Raw genomic sequence first — 22,455 nt, 5'->3', positions numbered from 1 at the left:
TGGCAGTCCCCGATGGATGGCAGAGGCCTCCTGGGATGCAGGAAGAGCTGGTAGTCCCTGATAGTTGCAGATCTCTGTGATTGCAGGTAGATGTAGACCAGGAGATGAAACACAGAATGGATGGGTCAGACCTGTCAGTCAGTGGCGCTCTTAATCGCTGAGCCATCTCCCTAGTTCTGGAGGCATTTTCTTAATTGAGGTGCCCTCTTCTCAGATGACTTTAGCTTGTTTCAAGTTGACATAAAACTATTCAGCACAAAAAAAAAATTTTTTTTAAAAATCTAGGTCAGAAATTAGTAGTAATTTGCCTGGATAGTCATAATTTGGAGATCTCTAAGGAAACAACTGTAACCTTAATGTTTTTAAAGGCTATTTTTAATGATGATTCTTAAATGCTTTAACCTCCCTTTTAGCCCACCACCCACCAGAGGTAGTAGAAAAGAGGATACCGGGAAGAGAACCTGTTTAGAAAGGTTCTTTGGAGCAAGTCCCATCTGTGCTGTCAGGAAACAACCAGCAGTTCATGTTGTCAGGAAACAACCAGCAGTTCATGTTGTCAGGAAGCAACCAGCAGTTCATGTTGTCAGGAAACAACCAGCAGTTCATGTTGTCAGGAAACAACCAGTAGTTCATGTTGTCAGGAAACAACCAGCAGTTCATGTTGTCAGGAAACAACCAGCAGTTCAGTTCCCAGGTCAGCACGGCAGCTCCATCCGCTCGCAACTCTTCAGTTCGGTAGAGTCGGGATAGCAAACAGGAATCGGCAGCGGTGGCACTGCCTAGCAGAGACAGCCAGGCCTCAGCCTCAGCACCAGTCGGTAGGAAGGACCAGGAGGGATGCCAGAAGTTCTCAGTTGTGCCTCGATCAGGGAAGACTGCAGACACCCCCCCACAAGTGTTGCAGATAGCTCCCCCCCCCCCCCCCCCCCCCCCCGTCTGTCGAGTCCTTTTTGTACTCGAAGGAAATACTTGTTGACGCTGCCTACGAACATTTAGGTGTTAATTGCTTCAGCTTTGCTCAGTCTGCAGTGGTTTCAGCTGCTCCACGCATTGTCCGCAGTGGGGTCCCGTTGCTCCCAAGCCTGGAGTGTGGAACTCTGTCAGCCACAAATAACATGGCCGTCGCAGTCAGAGCAGCTCTAATTACCTTCCACAAGACCGGGCCCACGAACATTTTCTTGTGGAAGATGAGAACACACGAGGTCCTGCCCCACTCCAGAAACATTTACCCGGTTAGCAACTGAGGGAGACGCCATTCTGTGCCGGCATAACCATCTGCCCACATGCCGGCAGGCTACCTCTCCTACCTGGACCTGGAAGTCACCCCAACCAAGTTCATTGCTTCACCAAGCTACACTTAAGTAGAAGTGTTTCTCTGGTCTGTTGTAGATGCTGCTTCTGTGGGAAAGACATAGCCAAGATGGCTACTGCAGCACCAAATAGCAATTTCTGGTGACAGAACGTGGAACCATCTGCTTCCGGTAGCACCATTAAATATTCATTTACTATTTTTTTTTAAATCGGTGTGTGTCTGCGCATACTTGTTTTATGGTGCATTTACGGAGGTCAGAGGACAATTTGCTTGTGTGGGTCCTCTCCTTCTACCATTGAGTTCCAGGGGTCAAACTCAGGTCAGGCTTGGCAGCAAGCACCTTCTCCCACTAAGCCGTTTTGCCAGCCCCTCATTTATTAATTTTTATTTGTTTATGGGCACCACTTGCACAAAGTGTCCGAAGAGGAAAGATGGCATCAGATCCCCTGGAGCAGGAGTTTCAGCCAAAGTTGAGCTATCTGATGTGGGGCCAAGAACCAAACCCACACTCTGGAAGCATATAATTGCTAAGCCATCTCTTCAGCTCTTGGTCCCCCATTTACAAAAATCCTTATCAGGGGTTGGGGAGATGGCACCGTATGAAGAGTAGTTGTTGCTCTCACATTAGAGTCAGGGTTGGTTATCAGTACTGACGTGATGAGTCACAAACATCCAGCTCCAGGTGATCCAACACTTATTCTGACTTCTGCGAGCACCAGGCAATCATGTGGTGTACTTACATACATGTGTAGACAAACCATTCATGCACGTAAAATAAAAATAAATCTAAAAACAAGTTTTAGAATAAAACGAAAGAAAATGGTTGGTGGTACACACCTTTAACCTCAGCACTCAGGAGGCAGGACCAACTGAATCTCTTGAGTTCCAGGCGATCCTGGTAGGATTCAGATTAGATATTCTTTATAATATTCTTAAGCTGTATAGGATTCATACACTTCCTCCAAGTAATCATTGGCTGAGGGTATTAGAGATTTATACCTTAGCTATAGACGTGAATTTCCTGGTTGTGGGTTTAAATGAGAATGGTCCTCATAGGCTAATATATTTAAATACTTGGCCCACAGTTGGCAAAACTGTTTGGGAAGGGTTAGGGGGCCTTGTTGAAGGAGGACTGTCATTTGGGGAAGGACTTTGAGGTTTCAAAGCCCATGCCATTCCAAGTTATTTCTCTGCCTTGTGGTTGTACTCCAAGATGTGAGCTCTCAGGCTAAACATGGTGGTTCAAACCTTTAATACTTGGAAAGAAGAGCAGACCGATTTCTGAGTTTTAGGCCAACCTCAGCTACAGAGAGAGTTCCAAGACAGTCAAGTCCATACAGAAAAACCCTGTCTTAAAAAAACAAAAAAAAGAAAAAAGAAAAAAAGAGAGAGAGAAAGAAAGAAAGAAGGAAAGAAAGAGAAAGAAAGAAGGAAGGGAAAGGAAGAAGGAAGGGAAAGGAAGAAGGAAGAGAAAGGGAAAGAAGAAAGAAAGAAGGAAGAGAAAGGGAAAGAAGAAAGAAAGAAGGAAGAGAAAGGGAAAGTAAGAAGAAAGAGAAGGAAGAGAAAGTAAGAAGGAAGAAAGAGAAGGAAGAGAAAGAAGAGAGAAAGAAGGAAGAAAGAGAAAAGAAAAAAGGAAGAGAAAGTAAGATGGAAGAAAGAAAGAAAGAAGGAAGAAAGAGAATGAAGAGAAAGAAGGAAGGAAGAGAAAGGAAGAAGGAAGAGAGAAAGGAAGAAGGAAGAAGAAGGAAGAAGGAAGGAAAGGAGAAAAATGAGTGTCTAGCTATTGCAGTAACATGCTGCCCTATTTGTTGACCTTTTACAACCTACGCAGATCTGTCTGTAAGACCTGGGACTGGAGGGCCTTAAAGAATGTGTCAGACTAAAGTCTACACTACAGACAACTTACATCCGTTTACGTATGTGCTTTCATACATGAATGTAGCAGGTAAAGCAGTGATCCAAGGAAGTTGTTTAAGTTCAGAAAAACATGTAAACAAACGCCAGTATGCACATACTAAATATTTAACAGAACAGCCCTCTCCCCGAACGTCCTCAGGACAGATCAATTTAAACACAATTGCCTGGCACATTCTATACATTATATCTGGGAAAGCATGAAGCCAAAGCAGATCCAGGGCACACTAAGGACAGCACTCAGCATCAGATTTCATCAGATTGCATCCTATAGCTATGCTCCAACATCCAACAAGAACAAACATGTCTGCAAATATTTCTCACAGAAGGCATGAAACCATGTTCAAGAACAATTCAGGGAACAAAATACACTTCAGGTAAAAGGTCCCCCTGGAGCCTCAATTACAGTTCTCTAAGGCATTGTTCACCATGTGGCATTCTCTTGGCTGCGTTCCAACCATACTCCATGCCATGGTGGTCAGGGACTCTGGGATGGTTTGAATGAAAATGGCCCTAATGGGTAGCACTATTTGAGAAGAGTAGGAGGCATGGTCTTCTTGAAGGAAGTGTGTCACTGGGGGTGTGGGAAGGGTGGGCACTGAGTTTTCAGAAGCTGGGCAGTGGCTCTCTCTCCTGCCTGAGGATCTGGATGCAGAACTCTCAGCTGCCTGCACACTGCCATGCTCCCCACCAAGATGACAACAAGATGACAACGGACTGAACCTCTGAAAGTGTAAGCCAGCCCCAATGAAATGTTTTTGTTTATAAGAGATGTTTTGGTCATAGTGTCTCTCCACAGAAATAAAACCCTAAGACACCCTCCATGGCCTCTGCAGCAGCTCCTGCCCTGTCTTCCTTTGATAATGAATGTGGATATGGAAGTGTAAGCCAAATAAATCCTTTTCTCCCCAGCTTGCTTTTTGGTCATGGTGTTTCACTGCAGCAATAGGAACCCTAAGACAATTTTTAAAGTTTTTCGTTTAATGTCTGTGTGTGTGTAGACATGTATGTGCCATATTGCACCTATGGAGACCAGAGGACAATTTGATGGAGTTAGTTTTTCCCTACCCCCACCTCCATGTGGATCCTCGGGTGATCAGGCTTGGAGGTAAACTGCTTTGCCTGACCTTGTATTTTGTGTGAAATGTTTATTGCTGTTCTGGGGTTCATTTTGTATAGCCCATATTGGCCTCAAACTCCTGATCCTTTTGCCTCAGCCTCTGAAGAACTGGGATTAGAGTACCATTATACCTGGGCTCACTTTCCTGCTAAATATTGGAAAGGCTGGAGATGCAGCTCTGAGGTAAAGCCCAGGTTCGATCCCTTACCGCAGGAAGGAACGAACAAACAATAAGGGAATGAATCCAATTTTTCTGTCTTCTTAAAGCTGAATCTACAGGAGACCTTTTCAAACAGACCCACACATGCGATCGTACATACACACATATGTGTGCATACATATACACCAAATAAAAAAAAGCAGTTTGGAGGTTAATGAAATGTCTTTAGTTTTATTTAAGATATGATTTGGAAGCCATCTTGCTCCAGGGTCATTGAGGCCTTGCATGATCACAATACCCAATTGTCCTCTTCTGGCCCAAATCTGTACATAAACAAAAGCCAGTGACAAACTGAGAGAATAAGTTTACCACAGAAAAACCCAAATTAGATGGTTTCTTTAAGGTGATGACTACTGGCTACAGAAACCAGGAGTCCAGCCTAGATCAATGCTTCCCTACTTCCCAATGCTGTCCCTTCTAAGTAAATGTTTTGAGGACCAAGGTAAGGTCTAAAGCTTGAATTACATTCCCAGAATTACTTGGTATACTTAAAATTTCAAGGCCCCAAGCACAGCTACTAAAAACTTTGGGCCTCCTGTGATACTTAACTACTGTAATTCCTAAAGAAATAGTTTTGAGATTATACTGGTAATATAAGATATATAATAAGAATACATAAGAATGAACTTTGACATAAGGAATTCAGGTTGAGCCAGGTGTGTATTAACACCTATAATCTAAGCACCCAAGGAGGCTAGTTTACAAAGTGAACCACTGTCTGAGAGAACACAGCATTGAGAATGTGGGCTGGTGTTTCAGATCAGCTGCTTTTGTCCAAGAGGAAAATAAAGAGAAGTCTGGCTGGTAAAACAAAGGAAGCTAGACATCATCACAGACATCTTTAAACTAGAACTCAGAAAAGACAGATTGTAAGTCCCACCTGGTGTAAACACAGGTTCCAGGCCAGCAAGACTGTTAACAAGATTAACTTCCAAGTACACTGTTAGTTATGGCAGAGGTGGAAGCAGAGGCGTAAACACTGATGACCCACCTGGGTGCTAAGAACTTCATATTCTTTCCATCTGAATTTGAAAATTAGGCCTTGGTATATCAAGGCACTAAACATGTAAACATCCACATACATATTGAAGGACACTCAAGGAGTCTTGACTTATGCCTTCTTGTTCTGAAATTAACTGCATTCAAATCATGGAATGCCAGAGGGTTTATCTTAGTGGTAGAATGCTTCTCTAGCATGAGAGAGACCTTGTTAGATCCTAGGAACGAGGAAACAAAAACATTCTTGGGAGTGGTACTAACCACACAAACCCCAGGATTTTGTAATTACCTTGTACTGGACTTCAGATTTATTCATGAATGTTGTTAGCGTACCATATACACATAAGCAGGGCCCTGGAGGGGGCTACCATCTAGGTTCTGCAAGCCAAGTGTGGGCCCTGGGTCCTCTGGTAGCAATTTTCTGCCTACCCCCAACCCCAGGGTTTTCCTGTGTAGCCCTGGCTATCCTAAACCTTGCTCTGTAGACCAGGCTGGCCTTGGGCTCACAGGCCTCTCTGCCTTCTCAGTGCTGGGATTCTTTAAATGGGTGTACCATCTTTGCCCAACCCCATGCTTATTCTTTCCAAATTTTGTGTATGATTTGGAAATTAAGACATGCTCAGGAAATAAAACTTTCCAATACAAAACTAAAAGGCTAAGGACCCCCATCTCTATAACCAGAGGAACTGTACCACATGCCTCTTATACTTGTTTTGCAATGCTGCTAACTTTACTTTTTGACCAGGTTTCATTTTGCCAACTTTACACAAGCTTGGGTCACCCAGGAACTGTAAACGTTGCAATTGAGAAGAAAAAAAAATGCCTTCATTAGATCGGCCCATTGGACCTCACACAGTAAGTGGGGAGGACCCCACTCTCATCAATGGACAGATCACAGAAAAGAAACTAAACAGAGACACAGTGAAACTAAAAAGTTATGAACCAAATGGATTTATCACACACCTATAGAACATTTTATCCTAAACCAAAAGAATATACCTTCTTCTTAGCACCTCATGGGTACCTTCTCCAAAATTGACCAGATAATCAGTCACAAAATTGGCCTCAACAGATACAAGATTGAAATAATCCCATGCATCCTATCATGGACTAAGGCTGGTCTTCAGTAACAAAAACAACAGAAAGCCCATATACACATGGAACCTGAACAATGCTCTACTCAATGATAACTTGGACAAGGAAGAAATAAAGAAATTAAAGACTTTGATGGTACAGAATCCTAAGGATGGATGTGGGCAGTATCTCTGAGCCATGCCAGCCCTGGGCAGGTGGCAGTGTTGTATAAGAAAGACTGAGAAGGGGTGCAAGCTGTAACAATATTCCTCCAAGGTCTCTACTTCTTGCCCATAGTTTTCTGTAACAGACTTGAAGCAGAGATAAACTCTTTCCTCTCCAAGTAGCTTTTAGTCAGCATTTTATCACAGGAATAGAATGTAAACCTAATGGCTTTTATCATATTATTATTTATGTAATAATGCCAAGTTCATCCTGAAAACTCATCTACTTAGAAAAACCCTTATTCCTCAGTACCCTTAACTCTGAAGCTTACTTGAAGAAAACCACCTTAAATCACCAGGGACTGTCCACTCACATCACTTTATTTGGCAACGTTTGTAACAGTACAGTGAAACTAAACTTCAGAGACAATGCTGTCAGTTTAGGCATCATCTGTTTATTATAAAAGGGAGACATGGAAATTATTTACATGATGAAATAGTCCAGAACATCAGTGGAATGGGCAGCTTCATGTGACACCATTTCAACAGTGACTTCAGTCGACATACTTCCCAAGAATGTCACCATCTCTAAATAAGAAATAATCCTGTGAATAAAGAGACCATTGGTTAGAACAGTAATAGCAAATATAAAACTTATTTTTAAGTTATTAGTTTTACTTACCTTGTCATCTATAACTACTTTGGTGCCTCCATATTCTGGGAGAAGAACTTTATCTCCAACTTTCACACTGACAGGCTGAATCTCTCCACCCTGATGAAAACAGTCACTTGTTAGCAAGGACCTGTCTTGTTGACTAGATACACAATGAAGTTTTTGTTTCACTATTGTACACCGGGAGCCTCCTGTCTTAGGTTTGTGTTAACTCTGTAACTTTAAAATCACTAAATTAATAAAATGTGCTCAAACCAGCATGTTAGGTACCTAATTAGTGGTTTAGCAATATAATTTATGCTAAATGGAGATTCTCATAACATAAGCATTGCTGTAGTTACAATATGAAAGAGACACTTCCACTTAAACTGCATTTCAGGGGACAGCTAAGAGTACTGACTTTTTACTGTTAAATATTAACACACCCTGTAGACCAAGTGAAATAAAGCAAAAAGCAGCTCATTACCCAAATGGCAAATGGTCAGGTATGGCTTCTTTCAACAAAAATTTGGCATTACTTTTCTATGTTTAATACACATTCATTGACTCAACACCCTTGTTGTCAAGACAGACTCGGTCAGAGATCAAAGCAGAGTGTCCACTTCCCCTAATACTCTACAAGTTTAGTTAGGTGAAGAACACCCAGAGCAGTTCCACCGCCCTTCTCAAGCATGCCAACTACAACTCAATGCTGTCAGATTGACTATTTCAGTGTCTGGGCTCCTGGACTCCTGTCACTTAACCCCTTCTTTTTGGGGAAGAGAGGGGGCAGATAGGGTCTATGTAAAAACTGACTGGCTATCAATTCTGGATCCGCCTGCCTCAGCACTGTACCTTCCCCAACCTGTGCTAGTTTTGTGTCTTATGACATACCTCCCTCAATTCTGAAAAGGCCCCAGGGTCTATCTACCTGAACAGTCTTTTATCTACTTCAAATTTGAAGAGCAAGCTATTTTATTTTGTGAGGTTTTGTTTTATTTCTTCGAGACATGGTCTCATTTTGTACCTCCTGTTGGCCTACAGGGCTCTACAATCCACCTGCACAGGCATGAGCCCCCATCAAGGCAGGCCCTTTCTAATCTCTGGAGTGTGGGGCACTGCAGAGTTAGCTCTGTGGGTAAATAAACTTGCTATGAAAGTATGGGAACCCAAGTCGGGATCCCAACAGTCCAGTAAAAAGGATGTAATCCCCACCATGCTGAGGGCCAGACGCCAAGCCAGTTCACAAGACTTTAACCCCAAAGGAGTAAGGTGGAGGTGCCCGTTACACGGCATGTAGACATGGGCACATATGGTCACACACTCAAATAGCTTTTGCCGTTTTACAGTCTCTTACCATTCCTTAGAAATATAAAACAACTCTACAATCGTTTTTTCTGAATGCGGGGTTCTTTAAAATTCACTACCACTCTAGGAGTTCCAATTTACCTTTCCTTTCCCGCCTGATCCCACAGCCACGACTGTTGCATTCAATACTTTTCCTTGAGACTTTTCTGGAAGCATAATGCCACCTTTGGTTACAGTTTCGGCAGCGCTCCTCTCAACCAATACTCTGTCAAAGAGCGGAATAAACTTCTTAAAAGCTTGTCCAGCCTGTGGAGAGAAATGTGTTCAAACAGTTTGAATTAAATTTGGAAGTGTCAGAACACTAACAGTTAAAACCACTGCGAGCCCTTAACTCTCAACAGGTCAAAGCGTTCCAAAAGAAGAAAATTCGTGTGTACCTTTAGAATATACTCTTCAATGTTCCACTCTACATAGGCCAAATTGAGTTTCATTTCCCTGTCTGCTGTGGGGGGGTCTTCGTTGCTCCACAGCAAGAGCAACCTTGGTCTATTCCAAGGTCAAACATTTTCTTTCTCTGGATTATCTTTTTCTTTAATTCCAGTAACGGGGGAGTGGTGTCAGTTTCTGAGCCTGGATCGTACTCTTTCTCCAACATAGGACACATCCACCAAAGCCCTGCCAGGGCAGGTGGGCTTCTGCGTGTGCAGCCGGGTTCCCGCCCCCTGCCCGGGTGCCTGTCGCACACGTGCGTGCAGAAAAGCCATGACGGCCAAAAGGTCGGATAGGCCTCACTTCTGCAGAGCCGGGGAGTACGCTGGACACCGAGTGGACCCGTGTCCTGCTAGTCCCCAAGGCGCACAGGGGCTCGCCGTGGACCGCAGGCCGAACTGGACCCCGCAGGCCGGCCGGCCACGAGACACTCACCATGACTTCCGCCGCCGCAGCTCCGGACTCTGCACTCGGGCCGCTTGCTGCAAGGAGAGTCCAGTGGGCCGGCTCGGGACACGTGAAAAGGCGGCGCAGCGCGCAGGCGCACTCAACCCCTGAGCGCTCGAGAGGGGCGGCCACGCCGGCGCGCGCGCCGATTGGTGGGGACGGCTCCGCGCTGGCCGTCGATGAGGGCGGCCGGAGGCGGAGGAAAAGGGGAGCACTTTCTAGGCTTTTCCAGGCCCCGCCGCCTAGGTGAAAGAACGAACCCCCCTCCCGGAAATGACGCCACTTGACCTTTCACCCACGGGAAGCGCGAGGCCCTCCGGAAGGTTCTAGAACCGAGCGCGGCCCGGGAACCAGCGTACGGCGGCGGGAGACGGCTGAGGCCGCGGGTCTGAGGCCGCTCAGGTGAGAAGGGCGGGGCCGAGCGCGCCGCATGCAGATTGCAGGGCCCCGGGCGCGGGAGAGAGCGGGCGGCGCGCGCGCGCGCGCGCGGACGCGGGGCCGCGGGGCGGGGCCGGGGAGGGAGGGGACTCGGGCTCATTGCGGTGCGCGCCCAGTGCTGGGTCCCTCACTCGCCGCAGACGGCCTGCCTCGCCTCGTGCTCTCCCGCCGCCGCCCCGCAGGTACGCCGCCTCGGCGTGCACGGCGCCCCGGCGCTCGCGGGCCTGCTTGCAGCGCCGGCCGAGCATGGAGGGCTGGGGGGAGAAGGCTGGCGGGGACGCCGCTGGCTCGGCTCACTTGTTCAGGCCCTGCAGGGCCACGCTGGTTTCATCACGTGCGGCGGGGACCACGCGACCTAGGCCACGCGCGGGAGCCAGGGCGGGCGAGGGTGGGAGCAACTTGGGCCCACGGGTGCCACCTGCCCCTGGCGCACTGCAGGACTCTGTCGGAGGGTGGTCGCGGTCCTCCTGTCCGCTGTGGCCGCGGCGATCTGGAGCCTTCACTTTGACCTTGCTCGGGGCTCCTGGTCGGGGAAGACACGTGGGGCCGCGCGGCTGGGAGCTGCGGTCCTTTTCCTCCGGTCTCCTAGCCGCTGTGATACCAGGCCTGGTGACACTCCTTTGAGGGTTTTGCACCGTCATGAGTACTTCTATAGTTCTCTAGGCACTTGTGCTTAGGACCTTTTTTGCTTACACCAACCTCATTTTTCCCCCCAGACACTTTAAGGAGTGGATCTGTTCCCAAGGCCGCTTTGACAGTGAAATATTAACTCGGGAGTGGGTGGCCATGGGGTTGTGGTTTCATGTGCTTTGTGCTGTAGGTCAGGCATGGGGGCAGCCTTCGTGGTCAGTTGGCTAGCAGATTATGTCCTGATTCTGCAGCGCCGATTGTGGCCGAGACGTGGTGGTTAGCAGAGGTCAGCAGAACTATCTAGCCTCCATGTTTTTAAGCACCGTTGGACAAGTGTGATACTTTTTTTTTCTCCCCTAGAAATGCTTCGACTACCCACAGTCCTTCGCCAGATGAGACCAGTGTCCCGGGCACTGGCTCCTCATCTCACTCGGGCCTATGCCAAAGATGTGAAATTCGGTGCGGATGCTCGAGCCTTAATGCTTCAAGGTGTAGACCTTTTAGCCGATGCTGTAGCTGTTACAATGGGGCCAAAGGTACCAGTATACTTATGTCGTGCTAAAGCATGGTGCTCTGTAGCTGCATGTTACCAAGTTTTGTGAAAAATCTAACTTACGTGTGGTACAACTCAGTGATCCGGGATTGTTACATGGGTTTGTTAGTTGATCATTCTACGCCAGTGTCCTTACTGCTGCTTCAGTCGGTTTGGGGACTTTTGTGAATTGTGATGTAATTGAGTAGTGATAGCTCAAGGAGGATTTTCAAACCAGAGTCATGACTGTGTGCATGCTTGCATTAAATTTTGGATCCCTTCCCAGTAGTTAGAGGGAGTAGAGGGGAAAGTACAGTTGAAGTCTGATACCTCAAAGAGGTTGTACTATGAGGGTTCACGCGTTGTGCTGAAGTGTTCCAACATGCACTAGCGTAGAATCATTACTTTTTAAAGCTTTCTGTTTTCATATGCATTGTTTTGCCTGCATTTATATCTGAGGGTGTGAGGGTCTGGGAACTGACTTGGGCACTTTGGAAGAGGAGCCTGTAGTATAACTACTGTTCTTTTAAATACTTTATGGGCTTTGTTTTTTGTTTGTTTTCAAGCCAGCATTTTTCTGGTAGCCCGGGCTGTCCTGGAACTCGAAGAGATCCATCCACCTGCTTCTGCAACACATACACCAGACTCTGTTCATTTGCTCTTGGAGAAAAAAGCCTTTGTGGTCTTTAAGATTTATTTATTATATGTGAGTACACTGTTGCTGTCTTCAGACACACCAAAAGAGGGCATCAGATCTCATTACAAATAGTTGTGAGCCACCGTGTGGTTGCTGGGATTTGAACTCAGGACCTCTGGAAGAGCAATCATTGCTCTAACCACTGAGCCATCTATCTCTCCAGCCCTCTTCCTCATATCTTAAGTGTAGGAATTTAGTACTCCATTCACCTTGTATGTTTTTATTAAGGATTCTAGCCATAGCTGTCCAAGCCAACCTTGAACTCAAGCGGTGCTAAGATCAGAGATTGTGCTCACACATTTGTGCGACTGAATAGGAAGCTATAGTGCTTTGAGGACATCATTGGATACGGTGCAATCATTTTAAATTGATACTAAACTGATCTAAAGAACTGCATAATCCCAGCACTTGGGAGGCTTAGGCAGGCAGATCTCTGCGTTTCAGAAAAGCCATGGCTACAAGAGAAACCCTGTCTTGAAAAACAGAACAACAAAAAAATCTGCATCTTTCAAGTACCATTTAGAAGCTTGGTTTAAATCCAAAAGTTGCCAATACTGTTGGTGCCAAATTTGAAGTTTTTTATTGAGTGACCCAGAAGAGCACATTATTATCTTAATGGCTGATACTTAGTGAATGAATCTTAAAGCAAAACACGTTTTTATAATAGTTCAGGAGAGGTCAGTAGTGGTGCATGCCTCTAGTCCCAGCCTTCAGGGGGCAGAGGCAAGCAGATCTTTGTGCTTTGTGAGGTTGAGGAAAAGGCTACACAGAAAAACCCTGTCTCACAAAACAAACCCAGGTTATAGCCAAAACTCGAGTGAAAATGATGTGAAGCGTGTTCTGGGATTTTGTGAGTGACATCTGTGCATTCCTGTTTTATGGGTGGTACCTGTTAGTTCCAGGGAATTCCTTTTGTGTCTCATTCAAAGTTCGACTCCTGTCAAACCTGTGTTCATTGTGTCTATAGACCTAAGGTGGTTGATTAACTTGACTTTGAGATTCATATCGCAGGATTGTTAATAATGACAACTTTGAGGGTTATTGAGGATTGATTTTTTTTTTTCTGTCACTATAGGGAAGAACAGTGATTATTGAACAGAGTTGGGGCAGTCCCAAAGTAACAAAGGATGGGGTCACTGTCGCAAAGTCAATTGATTTAAAGGATAAATACAAAAATATTGGAGCTAAACTTGTTCAAGATGTTGCCAACAACACAAACGAAGAGGCTGGAGATGGCACCACCACGGCCACTGTTCTGGCACGGTCTATTGCCAAGGAGGGCTTTGAGAAGATCAGCAAAGGAGCCAATCCAGTGGAAATCCGGAGAGGTGAGAGTGGTTTTGATCTGTCCTTTTTATTACATTTATACAGTTTGTGAGTGCTCATTCTTGGTGGAGTTGCCCTTTCCTTACTTATGTGGGTCTCCAAGATTGAACTGAAGCCTTCAGGCTTGAGGACCAAATACTTTTTACCCACATCTTTTAATTTGTCTGACTTAATGGAAGTGAAAATGCAGGGTTCTCAGGATAGCTTTGGCTGTCCTGGACACTTCAACTTTGTAGACTAAGCTAGGGAGCTCCAAACTCACAGAGATCTGCCTCCTGCCTTTTGAGTGCTGGATTTAAAGGTGGGCGCTACCATACCTGGCCTAAGAAGACCCTGTAGTTTTGACCTTTGAGCCGCCTCTGCAGCCCATACGTAGTGAGAATTCTGAAACTATCTTGTCTTGCTTTTGTTAAGAATGAGTAGGTCGGGCTGGAGACGGCTCAGCGGTTAAGAGCACTGACTGCTCTTCCAGAGGTACTGAGTTCAATTCCCAGCACCCACGTGGTGACTCACAACCATCTGTAATGGAATCTGATGCCCTCTTCTGTTGTGTCTGAAGACAGCTACACTGTACTCATGTGCATAACAAATAATTCATTTAAAAAAATGATTGCACCACCCACATCCACTGTAGGTCTCCTTAACCTTCCCTGAATGGTGCCCTGTATAATTCATGCGGGTCTCAAACTTTTAGCCATTCTATGTCAGTGTCTTGGGTACTGGGATTACAGGTGTGAGCCACCATTCAACATCTGTCAAGTTTTCAAAACGATTGAGTGCATGCTGTGTTGGGTGTGGTTATGAGTGCTGACATGAGAGGTTGCATGGAAATGTCAGAAGGGATCTAAGTTTATACTTCTTGGGCCCGTGATAAGCATTGTAGTAACAAACATTCTTGAACTAGGTGTGATGTTGGCTGTTGATGCTGTAATTGCTGAACTTAAGAAACAATCTAAACCTGTGACGACCCCTGAAGAAATTGCTCAGGTAAAGATTTTATTTCATGTTTGAAAAGAATTAACTGACTAATTGGATCGTTTGGTTTTTCAAGACAGACAGGGTTTCTCTTTGTAGCCATGGCTATCCTGAAAATCAGCTTATAGACTAGGCTGGCCTCCAACTCAAATTCATCTCTCCAGAGTGCTTGCCCCTTCACTGCCAGGCCTACTAAATTGGATCCTAAAAGTTTTTTTTTTTTTTTTTAAGCTTTACATGACTGTAAATGAGATTTGTGTCATTTGAGAAGATATTCTTAGGTGATATCAATGTACCCTGTACTATGTGGGTTCAAGTCTAGTCCTTGAAGCATAGTAACAAGTGATTTTTTTATATGTATGTGCCCGTGTGTGTGTGTGTGTGTGTGTGTGTGTGTGTGTGTGTGTGTGTGTGTAGAAGAGGAGGTTAGAGGCAGTTGCCAGCCACTCTGGGTGCTAGGTACTGACCTTTAGTTCATTCTTAATGTGCCAGATAATGGAAGGGGTAGGGGTGTGGCTCCTTTTAACCAGGACTTCATTAAAACTCTTAACTGTAAAATAACAGTTTATAGAGTATCAAAGGGGAGAGAGTTGAAAATATTAATCTTACCATTTAATTTTGAATTAACTTATTATTTCAGGTGGCTACAATTTCTGCAAATGGAGACAAAGACATTGGGAACATCATTTCTGATGCAATGAAAAAGGTTGGAAGAAAGGGTGTCATCACAGTGAAGGCAAGTATGGGATTTGTGTGCTTTCCAAATAAAAAACTTAAATCTCTTGTTTGTGTCAGAACAATTCATTTCTTTATCTTAACATCTGTATTGAGTGTGTGCTCACCATTAGTCTGTGAATGGGGACTCCTACAATTAGATAATTCATCTAACTTAAATAATTAGCTCTGCTAGCTGTTAGGATGGAGCCTTACTCTAATCCTGGCTGGCCTGGAACTCTAGGCTTCACCCTTAGCAATGGCATCCCTCTGTCATTATTGGGGAAATAAAGGCAAGTGCTCCTGTGCTGAGCTTTAGTGTCGGGAGGCTTTTGTGGGAGAACGTTAGAAGTCCTCTGCCATGTTTCCATGGAGTCCCTTGTGCCTGTGTCATCTCTTGCTCCTTTGATATGTAATTTCAGTGTCAGCTTGGCTCATGGTTTTGAGACAAGGTCTTACTATGTATATAGTCCAAATTAGGCTTGGCAGATTTTCATTTCCTATGTATGTGCACTGTATGTGTACCTGGTGCCTTGGGGTCAAGAACAGCAGAATCCTTGGAACTGAGTTGAGAACCACCATGTTGGTGCTGAGAACAAAACCTGGTTCTATTCAAGAAAAGCAAATGGGGCTGGAAAGCTGGGTGGCCCAGTGGTTAGAGTACTGACTGCTCTTCCAGGGGTCCCGTGTTCAGTACCCAGCAACTACATGATGGTTCACAACCATTTGTTATGGGATATGGTGCCCTCTCCTGGCACACAGGTGTATATGCAGATAGAGTATGTAAAATACATAAAGTAGTAACTATATCTTTAAAAAAAAAAACAACTTTCCTTAACCCCTGAGCCATCTTTAGATTTAGCTAACCAAGTTTTTGTTTCTTCATTGAAACCTGTTTCACTAATTCTTTGACTTTATAGGATGGAAAAACTCTGAATGATGAACTAGAAATTATTGAAGGCATGAAGTTTGATAGAGGATATATTTCCCCGTATTTTATTAACACGTCAAAAGGTAAGAGCTGGTCCAAAGGTGAAATCTTCACAGTGTGTTTTAAGCTGTAAAGTTACTGTCAGGTAGTAGGTGTGGGTGGCGCAGGAAGTAAAAATTCTGATGTTTCAAATATTGATGGTTCAGTAAATGAAGAGAACATAACTGGCCTCGTTGTGGAAGTAAATTATTAGTTTTCTTGGTACTGTTAGAATTTGGTTGTACTGCTCACTGTTTTTACAGGTCAGAAATGTGAATTCCAAGATGCCTACGTTTTATTGAGTGAAAAGAAAATTTCTAGTGTTCAGTCCATCGTACCTGCTCTTGAAATTGCCAATGCTCATCGGAAGCCCTTGGTCATAATTGCTGAAGATGTTGACGGAGAAGCTCTAAGCACACTGGTTTTGAACAGGTAATAGATGAATGGATTGGGTAGAAATTTGAAATTGTGTTTGGCTTGTGTGTCAGCACTGCAGTATATCTGTAGTGTCCGATATCGTGCTCTGTGCATTGAGTCCATCTCCAGCTGGTCTGGAGTGCACATAACCATTGAGCCTCTGCCTCCCACAGCTCTCAGAGAGGACTGTGTACTTAACACTGGTGTGGTCAGCACTCAAGCCCAGCTGTGTGCAGTGTAAGGGCAGCATTTCTTCAAGAAGGATTAGCTTGGAACAAATTTAGGTGATTAGAGGTCCCTTTCTTGTCTTTTTTAAGATCAGAGGATGTGGGAAAGAGTAGGGTCAGGATAGTTGTGTAGTACTAGAATTTACAGGAACTAAACTAGGTGCTTTTCTCCCAACTCCCTCTTCAGTTTTACATCTTACATCTAAAATGTTTTTTACAGGCTAAAAGTTGGTCTTCAGGTGGTAGCAGTCAAAGCTCCAGGGTTTGGGGACAATAGAAAGAACCAGCTTAAAGATATGGCCATTGCTACTGGTGGTGCGGTAAGTAAGCCTGTCATACTGCTTTGCTCAGTGGTGTTTATGCTTCCGGATCACGAGTACAATGAATACTTCACAAGCAGATGGGGCTGATTCTTTCTATTGGATATTTGGAACAAAAGGATTGAATTAACTTGCTGAGCCTGGCTTGAGAATAGACATAATTTAAAGTTCTTCTCAAAACTTAGAACTGATTCGTGTGTGAGTTATTTTATTTAGGGCTTGTTCTCATAATATCAGTGACCATCACATCTCAAAGACAGCATTTAATTTTCTGGATGTTTAAGCTTTATGTATATGGGTGTTTTGTATGGTGTATGCATAGCAGAAGGCATTTATCCAGTCAGTCCCATAGGACTACAGTACAGACAGTTGTAAGCTGCCATATGGATGCTGGGACTTGAACTCAGAACTCCTGGAAGACTAGAGTAGCCCTCCAGTGCTCTTGACTGCTGAGACATCTTGCTAGCCCTGAAAAGCTGTTTCTTTTCACAAAATATCTGAGACATAGTGATAAGCCTAGTATAATAGAAGCCACTGATAGCACACTGCTGTTACAGGTGTTTGGAGAAGAGGGGTTGAATCTAAATCTTGAAGATGTTCAAGCTCATGACTTAGGAAAAGTTGGAGAGGTCATTGTCACCAAAGATGATGCCATGCTTTTGAAAGGAAAAGGTGACAAAGCTCACATTGAAAAACGCATTCAAGAGATCACTGAGCAGCTAGACATCACAACTAGTGAATATGAGAAGGAAAAGCTGAACGAGCGACTTGCTAAACTCTCAGATGGAGTAGCTGTGTTGAAGGTAAGCATTTTAGGCTCTGAGTCTGGTACTGGTTCGTGGTATTTACCACTAGTAACTAAATAACTTACTTCCCAAAATGTTTAGATTTTTAGTTTCTTTTGGGTTTTGCTGTTTTTTGTGTGCATATGACCAAACTTTCCATGGGCACATGTAGCAGTCGGGGGCAACTATCCTCAATTGGTCGTCTACCTTTCCAGTGACACTCAGGCCATTGGCTTGCATTTATCCCTTACTGGTATCATGCATGAGGCTAAAACCATTCTTGTGCTGTGTCACACCACTGCCCAATTTCCCAGTTTTATTCCTTCTCTTTTTCCTTTTTCTCTATGTAGCCCTGACTGCTCTGGAACTCTGTTCACGCTAGACAGGGTTTTCAGTCCTAGAACTCAGTAGATCATACTAGCCTTAAACTGAAAACCCGTATACCTCTGCCTCCCAAGTGCTGGGTGCACATTGCTTCTTGGCTCACTTTTTCTCAAAACCCGGTACAGGTTGTGGGAAGTTCAGGGTTTTGTTAGTGCGATACATTATAACCTATTCTAGAATTGTTTCCTTTCCTTGTTGCTTTTGTTACCCAGGTTGGCCTCAGTGTAGCCCACCTGCCTTAGCCTCTCCCGGGTGCTGGGTCATGACTGTGACACTGTACTCAGCTCAGGTCTGCCATCAAGTGGCTTTAGGTGGTCATTGAATGGGAAGGATCATGCTAAACTGGAATTTTTTCATTAGGTTGGAGGAACAAGTGACGTTGAAGTGAATGAGAAGAAAGACAGAGTTACAGATGCTCTCAATGCTACAAGAGCAGCTGTTGAAGAAGGCATTGTTCTGGGAGGGGGCTGCGCTCTGCTTCGGTGCATCCCAGCCTTGGATTCATTAAAGCCTGCTAATGAAGACCAGAAAATAGGTAAAGATCATCTTTTGAATGAGTTCGTAGCCCGATTCTTTGTGTTGAAAAGTATTGTTGATGGCAGAGAGGTAATGGGCAATGTACTACATTTTACAGGGAGTTATTTCTCCTATGGTAGGATTGGATAAGTCTCCTCACTTGTTAAACTTATTTTCTTTTTTAATTTTATGTGTGTGGGGGTGCATTTTGCCTGTGTCTTGTGTGCTATGTGTTTGCAGTATTCTCAGGGTCAGAAGAGGGCATCAGATAGCTTGGAACTGGAGTTACATTGGTGCTAAAGATTAAACCAGGTCCTCTGAAAAAGCCAGTGCTCTTAACTGTTGAGCCATTTCTGGTTCCCCAAAAGGGGAAAACAAAAGTAAATTTGTGAAAATGTGTTTGCTTTGTAGGAATAGAAATTATTAAAAGAGCACTTAAGATTCCTGCAATGACGATTGCTAAGAATGCAGGTGTTGAAGGATCTTTGATAGTTGAGAAAATTCTGCAGAGTTCCTCAGAAGTTGGTTATGACGCCATGCTTGGAGACTTTGTGAACATGGTAGAAAAGGGAATCATTGATCCAACAAAGGTAAATAAATTATCATTTCGTAAACCCTGGATAACTTGCTCTCTGGTGCATGGTTTGTGTTAAATTTTAATTGTTTTACTAAATTTTCTCCTAGGTTGTAAGAACTGCTTTACTGGATGCTGCTGGGGTGGCCTCCTTGCTAACTACAGCTGAAGCTGTAGTGACAGAAATTCCTAAAGAAGAGAAGGACCCTGGAATGGGTGCAATGGGAGGAATGGGAGGGGGTATGGGAGGTGGCATGTTCTAACTCCTAGAATAGTGCTTTGCCCTTATCAATGAACTGTGACAGGAAGCTCAAGGCAGGTTCCTCACCGATAACTTCAGAGAAGTCACCTGAAGAAAATGACTGAAGAGAAGAAGGCTGGCTGATCACTGTAACCATCAGTTACTGGTTTCCTTTGACAATATATAATGGTTTACTGCTGTCATTGTCCATGCCTACAGATAATTTATTTTGTATTTTTGAATAAAGACATTTATACATTCCTGATGCTGGGTGCAAGAGCCAATAACCAGTGTCCTGCTTTCAACTTAAATCACTGAGGCATCTCTACTGTTCTGTTAGCATCGGGACTGTAGCGCTGTGTCACCACATGAAGTTCAGAAGCAGCCTTTCTGTGGAGGGTGGGAATGATTGTGTACAAAGTAGAGAAGTATCCAATTATGTGACAACCTTTGTGTAATAAAATTTTGTTTAAAGTTCTTGGTTGTGTTAGCCTTTCAGTGGTCTTGATGGGAGAGATGAAGGCCAGTCAGGAGCACAGTTGGTGTCAGGAAACATTCACCTCTATTCTCTAGTTGCTTTTCCTTGGAGATAGGGCTAGATTGCTTTGTGATGGTTTTTACAGAAGGCAACATTGGTTAGCTTTACTATTTGGGGAGTATTGGGAACTGGTCATAAAAGGGAGTGTAGTCTGGGAGGTGACTGCTTGTAATGCTAGCAAGAGTGTCTTAATTTTTGATTACCAGTGCTGAAGAGGGAGACTTGGGACCCAAACTCTCCAAAATTGTCCTCTGGCTTTGCTGTGTATATGCCCAAGTATGTAAGTTCAAAACCACTTCGCATTTTATGCCATAATAAAGTGTAAAAAGACTTTATGGGCAACTTGGCATTGTAGCCAGCCTTCGGTACTTGAATGTTTAAAGTGAGTCTAGAATTATCAGAGATCTAGCCAAATAAATAAGCAATATGAGATTTAATCCCCAATCCTCAAAAATGCCAGTGAAATAGTTCATTCTTTGGTGTGAAAGAACCAAGACGGCCTGTTAGGATTCCAGAATGCAGAGCTCCAGGAGTAGTAGTCTGCAATCCATTGGCCATTCTATGAAAAAGTGGTTGTATTACCACAAAGGGTTTATTTGAAAAAAGGATGGAAATTTCCAGAACAAATGAGCCAGAAGTGGAAAGGGGAAGCAAACACTAGTTCATCTACTTCAAAAGTGAGTAACCAAGAGGAAAGGAACCTTGATGTGCACTCTGAAAAAAAATCAATGGAGTGTTTCCACTGGCAGAGAGCCCATGTAGTTAGGTGTGGGTGAGTCCAAGACCCTTCCAAAGAAAATTACTGGCCTGATCTCACAACTGCAGGTATAGTCTGGTCAAAGTCAGTGTTGAAGTAACAGGAAATGCTTAAGGGTTCTTTGGTTGGTTTGAGTGGGTCTGTGGGGGTTTTGTTTTTTCCTTTTTCAGTATCCCTCCTTGGCAATTCTGGTGACTAGACCAGGCTTGCCTTAAACTTAGAGATCTCCTTGTCTCCATTACCCACGTACAGGTATTGAAGACATGTGCCACTATTGCCTAGCTCTAATTTTTATTATGAAACTTTTAGCTTGATGTGGTTGCATATGCCTTTCATCCCAGCACTGGGGAGGCAGATTTCTGAGTTCGAAGCCAGCATGGTCTATAGAGTCAATCACCAGACAACCAGGGCTTGAACTAAGGTTGTCTGGTGATTGTGTGGACAACCTTGCCTTGAACTAAGGTTGAAGGTACCAGGAATCCAATCTCTCCCACTGTGGTGGTTAATAGCAACAACATGAAGGGAAAGAAAAAAAAAAAAAAAAAAAACAGTGGCACATGCTTTAATCCCAGTACCTGGGCGGCAGTGGCAACCAGATCTCTGATTTGAGGCCAGCGTGGTCTACAAATTGAGTCCCACGACAACCAGAGTCACACAGAGAAATCCTGTCTTGGAGAAAAAAAGTGAAAAAAACCAGAACAACAGAAAACCCAACTTGATAGGCTTTATAACCAACTAGGAGACAAGCCTCAGCATGCACGGGGTTTTTCTTGATTAGGTTAAGGAAGGACAACCCACTCTGGCAGTGCAGAGCCAATCCCTGGGCTAGTGACCTTGTGCTTTATCACTCAACTGTCTGCCTGGATACAATGCGACCAACTGCCTGAAACTCCATGACTTCATTATAGAGTACTCTCAAATGGTGGGCCTATTGCTTTTATCTAAGTCAATAGGAAACTCAGACATCTGCAGTGCTGCACAGAAAGGTATAAGAGCTGCCCTACTAAGGCAACTTTGTTTGCACTAAGCACAAGGTGAAATAGTAACTGGTGGGTTGGATAAAAGAAGGGCCCCAAGACCAGCAGTCTCAACTAACCCAGACCCCTATCTCTCAAACACCAACCAGGCAGAATGAACCACCAGCTGGTCTGACACATATACAGCAGAACACTGCCTGGTCTGGCCTCTGAGAGATGATGGGCCTAACCTTTAAGACACTTGAGGCCCCCCGAGTTGGGAGACCTGGTCTGGTGGGTGTGGGCATCCTATTGGGGGGGGTGGAGGGTTGGGAGTGAAGGGATGGGATGAGGAACTGAGGAGTGGGGGTTAACAACTGAACTGTAAAAAAAAATTTAAAAAATGGCCCTATAGCTCATGTTTAAATACGTGTTCCCCAGCTTCCAGTTGGTGGAACTGTAGGACTAGGAGGTGTGGTCTTTTTGGAAGCAGCCTGCCACTGGGGATATGCTTTGAGGTTTCACAGCCACACGCAGTGCACTATATTCAATGTCTTCTGCTTGTTCCTGCTGCTCTGTTTCCAGATCCCTATTGTCATCCAATTAAATGTTTTATTTGTAAACTGCCTTCCTTGGCTGTGGTGTTTTATCAAAAAAGAAACATCCTACTTACACACTACTGTCATAATCAGGATTCTGTCTCATTATTTAAAACATCTGAAAAATTGGTGTGTGGACATGGATTTTTATTGTTTCAGA

The 22,455-nt window shown here is 44.3% G+C and overlaps 2 protein-coding genes across 4 annotated transcripts in view; one reads left to right on the top strand and one right to left on the bottom strand.

Moving 5' to 3' along the window:
• LOC308433144 (MOB-like protein phocein) overlaps positions 1-9,840 on the bottom strand; it is a 38,173-nt gene extending 28,333 nt beyond the window's left edge. Inside the window, exons 1-4 of one of the 2 annotated variants that reach the window (XM_080933063.1) lie at positions 9,688-9,840; positions 8,905-9,069; positions 7,486-7,575; positions 7,164-7,408 (exon numbers count right to left, since the gene is read on the bottom strand). In XM_080933063.1, the coding sequence (XP_080789189.1) occupies positions 7,358-7,408; positions 7,486-7,575; positions 8,905-9,069; positions 9,688-9,690 (309 nt within the window). In that variant the 5' untranslated portion in view covers positions 9,691-9,840 and the 3' untranslated portion in view covers positions 7,164-7,357. Of the gene's footprint in view, positions 1-7,163; positions 7,409-7,485; positions 7,576-8,904; positions 9,070-9,687 lie in introns of those variants that run through there. The other variant, XM_080933064.1, reaches the window with a different exon arrangement.
• Positions 9,841-9,975: 135 nt separating this feature from the next.
• HSPD1 (heat shock protein family D (Hsp60) member 1) lies at positions 9,976-19,922 on the top strand. 2 transcript variants are annotated; one of them, XM_080933060.1, is made up of 12 exons: positions 9,976-10,101; positions 11,128-11,303; positions 13,072-13,324; positions 14,227-14,309; positions 14,938-15,033; positions 15,932-16,025; positions 16,245-16,413; positions 16,846-16,945; positions 17,503-17,748; positions 18,475-18,649; positions 19,042-19,220; positions 19,315-19,922. In XM_080933060.1, the coding sequence occupies exons 2-12, from the start codon at positions 11,130-11,132 to the stop codon at positions 19,465-19,467; spliced, it is 1,722 nt and encodes a 573-aa protein (XP_080789186.1). In that variant the 5' UTR covers positions 9,976-10,101; positions 11,128-11,129; the 3' UTR covers positions 19,468-19,922. The 2 variants fall into 2 exon arrangements, with proteins under 2 accessions (XP_080789186.1, XP_080789185.1); XM_080933059.1 differs by lacking the exon at positions 9,976-10,101 and adding an exon at positions 10,203-10,319.
• Positions 19,923-22,455: the final 2,533 nt, after the last annotated feature.

Source organism: Micromys minutus (assembly GCF_963924665.1).
Source record: "Micromys minutus genome assembly, chromosome: 19".
NCBI lineage: Eukaryota > Metazoa > Chordata > Mammalia > Rodentia > Muridae > Micromys > Micromys minutus.
This window is presented reverse-complemented; position numbering and strand designations above follow the sequence as displayed.

Bases quoted from the DNA above. Each gene is read 5' to 3' on its own strand.
- HSPD1 (XM_080933060.1), top strand. From the start codon at position 11,130: ATGCTTCGACTACCCACAGTCCTTCGCCAGATGAGACCAGTGTCCCGG. The intron at 13,325-14,226 runs GTGAGAGTGGTT...TTCTTGAACTAG, and splicing joins TCCAGTGGAAATCCGGAGAG to GTGTGATGTTGGCTGTTGAT. The intron at 14,310-14,937 runs GTAAAGATTTTA...TTATTATTTCAG, and splicing joins CCCCTGAAGAAATTGCTCAG to GTGGCTACAATTTCTGCAAA.